The sequence below is a fragment of the Ornithorhynchus anatinus genome, chromosome X1, assembly GCF_004115215.2.
Source record: "Ornithorhynchus anatinus isolate Pmale09 chromosome X1, mOrnAna1.pri.v4, whole genome shotgun sequence".
In the NCBI taxonomy this organism is placed as follows: Eukaryota; Metazoa; Chordata; class Mammalia; order Monotremata; family Ornithorhynchidae; genus Ornithorhynchus; species Ornithorhynchus anatinus.
Window position 1 is genome coordinate 21,940,953 of NC_041749.1, and position 13,431 is coordinate 21,954,383.

Genomic DNA, 13,431 nt, shown 5'->3' on the forward strand with positions numbered 1-13,431 from the left:
TAAACAGCAGACCTCCTTGGAAATGCAACTTGGCTTCCGAGATGTATGATCTTTGAGAACTGGAACTGTTAGCCTAGTGCTTAGGCACCCCAAAAGTCTGCCAGTTCTCAAAAACTGGACAAGAACATTAACAATGCCACTCCTGGGTCAGACCAATAGTCTTTTTAATTCAGTGTTCTGTTCCTAACAGTGGCCACAAAGAATGTGTGAATTGCGTGAATGACAACTCTCCTGAGATTAGGGCTGCACTTTCTAAAAACTGATCTCTCAGTTAGCTGCCTGAATGCACCCCTGGATTGGGCCAAACCCTACTGAACTTTGTGATAGCCACTATTAAAAACACAAAGTTGTGCAAAAATAGTTTTGGTGTGCTTTAATTTAGGAGCTATCACCTTCCAGCTGCATTATGTTGTTGAAGTTTGAATTGTTTTTTCTGCTCAAAATCAAGTTCATCTGCCATTTTCTCTTACTCAGCTTTGAAATCTTCATCCTACTTATTCACTTCTCATTCTCTGCCCAGCTATGTGAAGTTCAATCACTGGTATGTATTAAGTGCTCACTGTGAGCAGAGTACTGTACTAACTGCTTGGGAGAATACAATATAACAGAGTTGGGAAGATAGTCGAAATTTCTCAATGCTACTTTTTCTAGATTTACAGTCTAGTACTAGACTGTATTTACAGTTTAATATTTCCCTCTCGCTTACCTGGTCTCTGGTCAATAGAACAGTCTTTCAACTACTACTACTAATGGTATTTGTTAAGCACTTACTATGTGTCAAGCACTGTACTAAGTGCTGGGCTAGCTACAAGATAATCACGTCTCACGTGGGGCTAAAATTCTAAGTAGGAGGGAGAATAGGTATTGAGGCCCCATTTTCCAGGTGAAGGAACAGAGGCCCAGAGAAGTTAAGCGATTGTCCAAGGTCATACAGCGGACAAGCGGAGGAGCCGGGATTACAACCCAGGCCCTCCGACTCCCAGCTCCTCCACTTGTCTGCTGTGTGACCTTGGACAAGTCATTTCACTTCTCTGGGTCTCAGTTTCTCATCTGCAAAATGGGGATTCGATACCTGTTCTCCCTCCTACTTATTCTGTGAACCCCACGTGGGACCTGATTACCTTTCATCTAGCCCAGCACTTAATATACTTCATTCATTCATTCAATAGTATTTATTGAGCACTTAGTATGTGCGGACCACTGTACTAAGCACTTGGAGTGTACAATTTGGCAACAGATATAGACAATCCCTGCCCAATAACGGGCTCACAGTCTAAATAGGACAAACTGCACATAGTAGGTACAATGATTACTATCAATAATTCCTAGTATTAGGAAATCAAGAGCGCTAAGATTAACTAAGTGAAATACACAACCATTCGAAAACATCCCTTAAACTAATCGTCGTAACCTTCTTCACCACTGAGTCATTGTTTAAAGAAGCACAAGTGATTGATTTGAGTTTCATCTCCTCTGGGAGAAGATGCTCAACAGTGAAGTAGATGAAAGCAGGGGTAAAGTAGGATGGAGAAGAAGAAACTGGAAGGCCTGAATAATACAAAAGCTGGATAATCAGGCCAAGGACAGCAACTCAAAAAACATGATGGTGAGTGGTTAAACCACCTTATTGTTAAAGGTAACAGTATTATGGCTAAGAAAACAAGGGTGAAGTGAAAACTGCAATTCTCAAATAGCTACCTGACACAGGCGTTTTTTGGCATCCTATCTGCTTTGTCTCTGGTTTTGGTCTCTAAAAACCTAAATATGGTGAATTTTGTCCTTCCTCTTTTGGAAACATGATTCCAAAAAGCAGAAACACCCTGAGTGACACCTGAAGACATCCCAAGGATGTTCAAAACACAGAAAGAGGACTGAACTGAATCCTCAGCAAAGAATTAACAAAAAATAAGAACAAGAAAGTTATGATTCTGGAGAAGTCTTCTGATATTTGGAGGGCACAGGAAAATAGGAACTAAGAAGAGGCTAGAGGGATCAACTGCCAGTGAACGGATGGAATGTCAGAAATACGGAAACAGAAATTTCAGCAACATTCAGATTCACACGCAGCTGGAAAAAGAATCCCAATACACTAACTACTAGGACCTACCTCAAGGCTCTGTCCAACTCCTAGGATCTGTGAACGCCAACATATACCACCCACTGTTTACTTAATAATACTCTATTTTTCCCCTACTTCAACATCCCAATCAAGTGTTGGTTTTAACAATAGAAGCCTGATGAAAATGACCACACCAGTAGCTAGGACGACTACATAGTTACTATTGCTATTATGGCATTTATTCATCGCTTACTACATGTCAAGCTTACTACATGTTAAGTGCTGGAGTAGATACAAGTTAATCAGGTTGGACACAGTACCTATCCCACATGGAGCTCACAGTCTAAGTAAGGGAGGACAGGTATTTAATCCCCATTTTGGAAACTGAGGCACAGAGAACTTAAGTGACTTGACCAAGGTCCCACAGAAAGCAATTGGCAGAGCCAAAAACAGAACCCAGGTCCTCTGACCCCCAGACCCGTGCTCTTTCCATTAGGCTACGCTCCTTCTCAACCCTCGCAGTTGAAGGTTCCTATCCAATATCCCAGTTAGAAAAGGCCAAGTGCTTTCCTTAACACAAGACTCATTTAGCCTGAGCTTGGGTCCATACTTGCAGGAGAAAGATCTGTAGAAGTCACTTTAGGGCAGGAAATGTGTCTGTTTCTTGCTATATTCTACTTTCCCAAGCACTTAGTAGAGTGCTCTGAACACAGTAAGTTCTCAATACATATAACTTAATGAATGAACACCTCCACAGAGATGCTGAATTATAAGGAAACCTATGGAGCAAAACAGGTGGTAATTCTGCTCTGCTTTTGCCACTGAGGTCAGTTACACCCATCAGGACATCCTGAGGGCTTGCACTGTGGTACATGTGCATGTGGCATAATCAAAATAACAATGTGCTATTCTGGGCAGACAATGCAACATTTCTACTCCTGCCACGTGCCCCAGTAAGCACCACCCGCCCCCCACCCCACGACTTCCCACACCTCACCCCCAGTCCAACACCTTGACCAAATCTCAAGGGGATTTCTGATTCTTTTTCTCAAAATCATTTTCTGGGATTGAACTAGGCTAAGAAGTATTCTTTATCTTCCCTTTGGAGAACCAAGTACTATTATACAGCCTCCCCATTAGCCTCATTAACACACTAGCCTTTGCATAGAAACCCAGGGCTTATATTTTAGGAACAAAGTTAGGGAGAAAGAGGGAGAGTAGGAACAAGAGAGGATTGAGGTGTACTGATGACCTGGGAAACTTCGAAAGGGCCAGACAATTTAAAGCTTCCAGGAGAATTTCCATACAAGTCAGACAATTTGACAGATGCCATCAGGCAAGAGAGAATCAAAACAAGTGATTCCCAAAATATTACACTCTAAACTTGAAATTGGTATTTTATATTGTAATACTTTTTAATAGAGATCTATAAAAGCCCTTATATTTTTTTCTATCTGGAAATAATCTGATGACTGCTAAATAGGCCCAAATGGATTTCTGACTTCCCCCGATCATCATAATTTACTATATTTACTAGTTTGGGTTCCACTTTAAAAAGAAATGTTTAATTAACTTAAGAGCAGCCAGCACAAAAGGATTGGTAAGTTTGGTAGTCATGAAGTGGCAAGACAGAGGAACTAAACAACATGAGAAGCAGCAGAGCACAGGCCTGGAACTCAAAAGGTTCATTCATTCATTCATTCAATCGCATTTATTGAGGGTTCTAATCCTGGCTCCTCCACTTGTCTGCTGTGTGTCCGTGGGCCAGTCATGTCACTTCTCTGGGCTTCAGTTACCTTATCTGTAAAATGGGGGCTGTGTCCAGCTTGATTTGCTTATATCCACCCAAGCACTTAGTTCAGTGCCTGGCACATAGTAAGCGATGAACAAATACCATCATTATTATTATAAAAAACCAGATGAATATCAGTACTTATTGAAGCTACAATTTCTTGGTAACAGTGGGGAGGTAATAGCTTGCCATGTCCTTCCTCACCCAGCCTGTGAGTTGGACAGACAACTTCACTGAACCCAGGTTTCTGAGAAGATCTGAGATTTTTACAATCAGGGCTGAAAAGACTCAGGATGGTGGTTTTTCCAGTTAGCTCACTGAAGGCCATTCATTCATTCATTCATTCATTCATTCATTCATTCATTCATTCATTCAATTGTATTTACTGATCGCTTAATGTGTTCAGAGCACTGTACTAAATGCTTGGGTGAGTACAATATAACAATTAGACATTACCTGCCCACCAGAGCTTACAGTTTAGAGTGGGGGAGACAGACATAAATATAAATAAATTAGCTATGTACATAAGTACTGTGGGGCTTGCCTGGGGTAGAACAAAGGGAGCAAGTCACGGTGACGTAGAAGGGAGTGGGAAAAGAGGAAAATGTGGCTTAGTCCATACCCTCCCAGGTCCTATTCCACTTGCTCCCCCCTAAAATCCCTGGTTTCTTTCCACCCCTATGCTCAAAATGAGAAGCTAGCCCCTGAAGTATTTGGGGAGTGCAGAAAATATATGAAAAAATGTGATTTGACCTTGGAGGAGTTTGCAATCTATTGGGGGAAGCAGTTGACAAAATGATGAATACACAAAATGAAGCGTGAAAGAATACTTGCAACTAATAGGTGATTAAATACATATATAATAAAAAAAAATACAAGTGTTGAGATGGGTTGGAATGGCCAGGAAGATGAATAAAAATGGCCCACGGTCTGGATTAGTTTGAGGTGCCAAGGAAACACCCATCACAGTGGTGTTATGATGAAGCTGCCATCCACTTCCCATCCCTTTCGGCTGGGTTTCCTGACCTGGGAGTCTGGCCTGAATTTGGCGAATCCTATTCCCAGTTAAATATGAGCATTAAGGCTCTGACATCACACAGCAGCACAGATGTGTTTCAATCGATTTTTTCCCTCAAAATCAGTGATCAGGGCATTAATGGTCAACTTAAAGAAAATTCAGCTTCCTGTCCACCAAACCACGCTGCCAATTATCTCTAATAAATTCATAATAATAATGATGGTATCTGTTAAGTGCTTACTATGTGCCAAGCACTGTTCTAATCGCTAGGGTAGATACAAGGTAATCGGGTTGTCCCACGTGGGGCTCACAGTCAATCTCCATTTTACAGATGAGGTAATTGAGCCACAGAGAAGTTAAGGGGCTTGTCCAAGGTCACACAGCAGACAAGTGGCAGAGTCGAGATTAGAACCCACTTCCTCTGACTCCCAAACCCATGCTCTTTCCACTAAGCTGCTTCTCCAAGACACCACAGCTCTCCTGTACCCAACCAATTGCCAAGATCCATCTTAATTTCCAGCCTATCAAAGCCACTGGATGAACAATGGTAAGACAGCCCCATTCACTCCAGCAGGTAAAAGAAAACGACAAGCACCAGAGCTTACTCACTTTTTCAGGGTCTGGAAGCCATGCTCTTTGAACTGGAGCTCCTGCCTCATGTGAGCCATCTCTCTTCGCAGCTTATTGACCTGCAGGGATGGAAAAGGGAGCACAAGGCCAGGTTAGTCCCATGAAGAATCTCTGTTATCAGTCAATGACCCAAGAAAGAAAAATGTTAACCAGACACCAGGGCACCCCTCTGAAACTTAGAATGAACAGATTCAGATCACTCCAAATCAGCACAATCATAAATACATTTCTTTTCCTTCGCTGGCCTTTGAATTTATTTCATTTCTTAAGCTTCCAGGTTCTTAGCTTCTAATTTCAGTACTGCACTGTTCACAAATCCAGCTCCAGTGTGTCTGTCCCAGCCAGGCCTCAACAGTCTAGGTGAAAATGATGACAAGGGTAATTCAAGCCAAACATTATCTTGCTTTAGCCAGAAGTGCTGGACTAACAGACTTGGTACACTTGTCTTTTGTGGGCTATTTTAGATTCTCTCAACCATCACAGGAGAAATACCAGGAGAGGAATTAGAAGACAGACACTTACCCGGGATTTTGCAGTGGCGATTTCAGCTTTCAGAATATCAGGGTCATATTTGGAACTGGATGATGACCCAGAGACCACTGGAACGAGAAAAACATTTTTCATTGAGAGACACTCTGCGGCTCAGTGTGTTCCACCATCATTTAAGTGAGCATCTGAATGAACTCTGAAAGCATTGTTTTAATATTGAGAGCAGAGCAGTCAACCCCTTTTTGTAACATTTTTCTGTGGCAACTCTGTGCTTTCATCCCTTGAGATCTGAGGGTTTCGGAGTTTGGGTTTCGCCTTAATTACTGCATTAGTCTCCTCGCTGACCTCCCTGGCTTTTGTCTCTCTCCTCTCCAGTCTTACTTCACTCTCTTGCTCAGATCGTTTTTCTAAAAGAACATTGAGTCTATATTTCCCCAATCCTCAAGAAGCTCCAGTGGGTATGGACTGTGTCTGTTTATTGTTATATTGTACTCTCCCAAGCACTCAGTACAATGCTCTGCACACAGTTTGCACTCAATAAATACAACTGACTGACTCAAGTGGTTGCCCATCCATCTCCGTATCCTTACCATTGGCTTTAAAGAACTCACTCAACTCACCTCTCCTATCTTACCTTGCTGATTTCCTACTACAATCCAGCCCATACACTTCTCTCCTCTAACTCCAACCTACTCACTGTAATTCGATCTCACCTATCTTGTCAATAACTCCTTGCTCACATCCTCCCTATGGCCTGAACTCCTTACCTCTCCATTTATGACAGACAACCACTCTCCCACCTTCAAAATCTTATTAAAATCACATCTCCTTCAAGAGGCCTTCCCCCAACTAAGCCCTCTTTCCCTTACTAATTCTGCCTTCTACGTCACCTACGTTCTTGGATATGTACCCTTTAAACACTTTATATTCACCTCACCTCCACAACACTGAGGTACACATTTGTAATTCATTTATTTAATTGTATTTCTCACTCTGAACTACGAGCTCCTGGTAGCCAGGAAACATGTCTACCAACTCTGCTGTACTGTACCTTCCCAAGCACTTAGTACAGTCCTCTGCCCAGAGTTAGTACTCGATAAGCACCACTGATTGATTGATTGATTGTTGGACTCCAGTGGGATTTCTTTAATCATGTGGGACTGACACATATACAAGCTATTAACTTGACAGAAAGAAGGAAAGACTGCTCAGTGGGTAACAGTCCTTTTAGCTCCAGATCCACAGCAACTGATCTTTATGTCAGTTTGATTTTGAGAGGAACAATTTTAGCATTATTACTAGCAGTGGTTGGGGGGCAAGCTCTCATTTCCTCCTGCCTTGGATGTTTTGCCAACCCCTCAAACTCAACATGTCCAAAACAGAACTTCTCATCTTCCCACCCAAACCCTATCCTCCCCGTGACTTTCCCATCACTGTAGACAGAACCGCCAACCCCCATCTCACTAGCCTGTAACCTTGGCATAATCCTGAACTTGTCACTCTTATTCAACCCACATATTCAGTCTGTCACCACATCCTAACAGTTCCACCTTCACAAAATCGCTAAAATCTGCTGTTTCCCTTCCATCCAAACTCCTACCACACTGACCCAGGCACTTAACATATCCCACCATAACTACTTCTTCAGCCACCTTACTGACCTCCCTGACTCCTGTTTCTCCCCACTTCACTCTTTACTTCACTCTGCAGCCTGGATCATTTTCTGAAAAAAAAAAAAAACCTCAGGCCATGACTTCCCCTCCTTAAAGAATCTCCAGTGGTTGCCCATCCACCTCCGCATCAAACAGAAACTCCTTACCATTGGCTTTAAGGAACTCAATCTACTGCCCCACCCCCTCAACCCTTTACCTCCCTGATTTCCTTCTACAACCCAGCTTGCACACTTTGCTCTTAACACCAACCTACCTCAATCTCGTCTAACTGCTGATCCTTTGCCCGTGTCCCCTTTCTGACCTGAAACTCCCACCTCCTTCATATGGAGGACCACCACCCTCCCCTCCTCCAAACCTTATTAAAATCACGTCTCCATAAGGCCTTTTTTGACTAACTCCTCCTTCCCCTACTCCCTCGTCCTTCTGCATCACCTATACACTTGGATTTGTGCTCTTTAAGCACTTGACACTTGCCCAACCATCAGTCCCACCACACTTGTCCATATTTTAAGGTTTGTCTCTCCCTCTAGACTGCACGATCCTCATGGACAGGGAACATGTTGAACTGAACTCTCGAGTGCTTAGTATAGTGCTCTGCACACATTCAGTGCTCAATAAATGCTTGATTGCTGATCTATGCCCCGTCCAGTGGGGACCATTCACTCTCTGAGTGTCAAGATTCTAGGCAGCAAGAGGCAAAGGCCTCACAGTATCTTCCTCTTTATGGAGCATGTGGGGTGAGGTGAGAGGAGAAACCTAACTACGAGACCTTCCCGAGAGGTGGCCGGAGGAACGAGGCTCTACAGGGCACGGCCACAGCTAGCCTCAGGGCCTAGTCTCAGAGGCAGCACAGTCTCCAAATGTGAGTTTCCAACACCCACTCCACTCAACACTTCCACAGAAAAGGTTCAGACCCTCAAAGTCAGCTACTCCTCTGAACTGTCCATGTGACAAAAGCCTCCCTCATCAGAATGCTAAATTATCTGAGTCACTAGCTGAGTTTCAACCACTATCACCTCATTTCAGGTGACCTTGAAATCAAAGCTTTCATTTTCAAAGAACACCAGGCCTGAGACATTATGTGCCAGTCGGGCCATTCGCCAGGCAAGAGAACCCGTCCGACACCTCCCCGGTGCGAAGGGTACAGACAACATCTCGAGAGGAGACTCTAAATGAAAGGCTGGGCAGGGGTGCGGCTCGGGCCCCGACAAGTCCAGGAACAGCGTTTGAAGCACCTGCAAGCCACAACGGGTCATCTGAGTGAGAGGAGAGGCATGTGGCGTCACCGCTCTGCTCAGAGAATCCTCCTTGGATAACACTCAACTGCTTGCCAAGTCCTCAGACGCAGCAGTGCCCTGGGCCTGGACACCTCTGAAGAAACTATTCTGGTTTCCTTACATTCAACAGGGTGACTTCTAGAGGTTAAAGAGAAGGGCCTGAGTGGGGGTCCTAAGGGCCTTCAGGGGGTTCGTCTCACCTGGTCACCTGCTGTCAATCAATAGATGGGATTTATTGAGCGCTTACTATACACAAAATACTGTACCAAAGCCTTGGGAAAGTTCAACACAACAGAGCTGGTAGACATGATCCCTGCTTTCAAGGAGATTACAGTCTAATAGGGGAGACAGGCATTACAATAAATTACAAACATGGGAAGTGGCAGAATATAGGGATTTGTACATAAGTGCTGTGGGACAAAAATCAAAGTGCTTGAAGGGTTCAAACCTAAGTGCAAAGATGACATAGAGGGGAGGTCAACACTAAGGTAAGGAGATGAGAGGCTGGTTGGGGAAGGCCTCTGGGAGGAGATACTGTTTTAGTAGGGCTTTGGAAATGAGAAAAAATTTGGCCTAGTGGATAGAGCATGGTCCTGGGAGTCAGAAGGACCTGCGTTCTACTTCCAGATCTGCCACTTGTCTGCTGCATGACCTTGGGCAAAACACTTAACTTCTCTTTGCCTCAGTTACCTCATCTTAAAATGGGGATTAAGACTATGAACCCCACGTGGGACATGGACTGTGTCCAACCTGATTAGCTTTTATCTACCCCAGGGCTTAGTACAGTACCTGGCACATAATAAATGCTTAACAAATGCAAGTAAAAAAGAAAAAAAATGGGGAGGATAGTGATCTGTTGGATATGAGGGGAGAGGGAGTTCCAGGCAGGAGGGAAGATGTATGCAAGGGGATGCCAGTGAGACCGACTAGATCGAGGTGCAGGAAGGGAGCTGGTTTCAGAGGAGGGAAGTTTACACACTGGGCAAAGGCCGTGTCTACCCACCCTGCTGCTCTGTGCATTCGGAAGTGCTTAGTACAGTGCACGATAGTGAGTGCTCAATAAATACCACTGATTAATTGAGATGAGTGAGGTCAGGTAGGAGGGGGAGAGCTGATTGAGGGTCTTAAAGCCAATGGTAACAGGAAGGCGTGGGAGTTCCTGGAGAAAACAACTAGGGACAGAGTAAGATTCTTGGATGCTCATTTCTGTGACACTCATCTCCTGTTCTGTGCCCCCAAATTTCCACCAGATGTCTTGCCCAGAAAATTTTGCTTTGCAAATTTAATAATTCAGGAAAACTAAAAAGTAGTAGTAATGGTAGTTATTAAGTACTTCCTACATGCTAAAGGCTGGATAAATATAAAATAACTAGATTAGACTTGGTCCCTGTCCTATTAGGGGCTAAGAAAAACTCCACATTCCTAAGAACTTCAAGTTAATCAGGTACTACCCCAGCTTGAGCAGAGAGTCGACTGATAAGCAGCTTGACCCACAGGAAACAGCATGGGCCTGCAAGTCAGAAGACCTGGGTTCTAATCCCGGTTCTGCCACATGCCTGCTGTGTGACCTTGGGCAAGTCACTTAACTTCCTTGTGCCTCATCTATAAAATGGGGATTCAATATCTGTCCTCTCTCCTTGTTATACAGAGAGCTCCATGAGATACAGGGACCATGTCTGGCCAGATTATCTTGTATCTACCTCAGTGCTTAGCAGCACATAATAAACGCTTAACAAATGCCACCCTTATTAAGGAGTGACAGGGACTCAGCTCTCTTCATCCACTGCTCCCAATCTCAACTTATAATTGTACCTCACTCATGCTTTTCCCTGGCCTGGAACACTCCCTGTCCTCACGCCAAATTGATTGGACAGACCAGAGCTCTCTTCCTGCTCAAAGCCTTCCTAAAATCTCAACTCTTCCAACAAATCTTCTTCATTCACAACACCCTGGGCCATATCAAACTACCTGCCACTTCTAGCACTTGCCTACTTATTTTTCCTGATCCTCAGCACTTGTATATAAACAACTGCACAGTACATTTTTATTTACTTTGAAAATTCTATCTGTAAATAATAATAATGATGGTATTTGTTTAGTGATTACTCTATTCTATGCACTGTAAAAAATAAAATAAATGGTGGTATTTGTTAAGCGCTTACTATGTGCAAAGCACTGTTTCTAAGCGCTGGGGGATACAAGGTGATCAGGTTGTCCCACGTGGGGCTCAGTTTTAATCCCCATTTTACAGATGAGGGAACTGAGGCACAGAGAAGTTAAGTGACTTGCCCAAAGTCGCACAGCTGGCAAGCGGCGGAGCCGGAATTAGAACCCATGACCTCTGATTCCCAAGCCTGGGCTCCTTCCACTGAGCCACGCTGCTTCTCTTCTAACACTGGGGTGGATACAAGTCAATCGAGTTGCACACACAGTACCTGTCCTATATGGGGCTCACGTTCTCAATCTCCACATTTTATCCCTAACTTCCTCATCAGAATATAAGCTTCTCCTGGCTCATCTCTGGCTTCTGATGTACTTTCCTAAGATCTCAGTAGAAATAATAATAATAATAAGGATAACTAATAGTATTTGTGCCAAGCCCTATGGTAGATACAATCAGGTTGGATACAGTCCTTGCCCACTTAGAGGTCATAGTCTATGAAGGAGGGAGACCAAGTATTGAACCCCCATTATAAAGATGCAAAAACAGTCTCACTGAACTTAAGTGACTTGCCCGAGGTTAGTTGGGCAAGTAGCAAGGCCAGTTAGAACCCAGGTCCTCTTACTCCTATGGCCATGTTCTTTATGTCAGGCCACGCTGCTTCTTGCAGTGTTTTGAACCCAATGGGTCTTCAGCAGATGCCATCTGCACTACTATTTAGACAACTATAGCAAAGTCTTCTTACCTTTGTAGACCGTGGCCGTACGGATCAGGTTTTCCGCTGACTCACCCACAAACATTTTTTTGCTCAAGGTAAAAGCCTTCACCCTACCCCAGTCCATTACTCCTGATTCCTTAAATTGGAAAAGTCCAGTCTGGACAGAGTTCGCCGAGACACTCAAGGTCATCTTTCCAGGACCCTTAGCTCTTTGGGTCTGAAATTTCTGAAAGGAAACAGAAACCTAGCCCCTTCAGGCACACTGAACACCCCTCTTCCCTACCTCCAACAGCCGGGATAAGCTTTCATCACTCATTCTGGAGAGAATTCCAGGTCTAGAGCAAGGTTTTGCCTGCTTCCCGATTGCTGCGGCCCCAAATCCCAGCCCGGCTGGTACTTACAGCTGATCTGGGATCCCAGTTTGTGCTCCCAGACATCGTGCAGCTGGCGGTACTCATGCTGGGCCAGCTCCAGCCGCTGCTGCTTCACCTGGTAGATCTCCTTCTGTGCACTCAGTGCTTCCTGAGCCACCACCAGGTAGTCCTTCAGCATGTGCTCCTGCTCCCGCCGCCACTGAACCCTTGGGTCTTCGATCTGGGTGGTTTCTGGAACACAGTGAAGAGCAGGGCCCTGGTTACAGCGCAGCTCACCTGCAACTCCCACAATGGCTGTTGCGGGTCAGGAGTCACCTGTGCACACCCGCTTGGTCAAGTCACTTACTTTTTCTCTGTGCCTCAGTTGCCTTGGCTGTGAAATGGGGAGTAAGACTGTGAGCCTCATGTGGGACATGGACTGTGGCCAATCTGATTAGTTTGTATCTACCCCAGCGCTTAGTACAGCGTCTATAGTAAGCACTTAACACCATTAATAAAACAGTTTACAGGCACGGGGAAGGAAGCAGTAAGTTGCAGATGCATTGTTTTCTCTAGATCTGATCAAGAGAGTGTGTGGAAGAGTGGGAGTTTAACTAGAAATGGTGACACAGCTCCAGTAAGCCAAGTAAGCAGAACATATGGCTTGTCTGAAAGAGAAAAATCTGCTATATCCCAAGTAGGGACATTCTGGTAACCCAAATCCCCGAAACAAGCTGCCGTTGCCTGTCTCTGTTTGCTAGCTTTAGCTCACTTATCTTTATTTTTCTTAATTCTCCCTATAGCAGCTTAGAATCCCGCTTCCACCTTTTGAATTTAACGAGGCTGATGTATTCTGCAATTAAAAGAGGAAAAAACTGATTAAGGTTCCCATTCAGTGTTTAACTCAGCATCACATCTAGTCATCAAAGCATTAACCTCATTCCCCATATACACTCAATTAAAGCATATTTACTGCTCATTATCCAATAAGCAATCCCAAATGCTAATAAAACCTTGGCTCCCAACAGCAATGTCATTAATAACATCACAATATCATTTGCAGCCTCTAACAACACTTCTTAAACTTTGGTTTCAATATCTGCAAGGGCCAGTTTAGTTCCCTCTTTAAACTTTCCCAAACTGAGAATGTTCTTTCATACCAGTTTCCCTCCTCATCTCTGCATCCAGTTCCTTTTGCAAAACTATTAGAGGCCAACATCTGAGAGACACTGAGCTCCGATGACAATACAGTGCTTAAGTC

The 13,431-nt window shown here is 44.1% G+C and overlaps 1 protein-coding gene across 1 annotated transcript in view; it reads right to left on the bottom strand.

Annotated features, from left to right (window-relative positions):
- WWC1 (WW and C2 domain containing 1) overlaps positions 1–13,431 on the bottom strand; it is a 115,653-nt gene that overhangs the window by 40,490 nt on the left and 61,732 nt on the right. The window contains exons 3-5 of the mRNA XM_029050813.2: positions 12,219–12,422; positions 6,022–6,098; positions 5,479–5,558 (exon numbers count right to left, since the gene is read on the bottom strand). Coding sequence (XP_028906646.1) covers positions 5,479–5,558; positions 6,022–6,098; positions 12,219–12,422 — 361 coding nt within the window. The remainder of the gene's footprint in view (positions 1–5,478; positions 5,559–6,021; positions 6,099–12,218; positions 12,423–13,431) is intronic.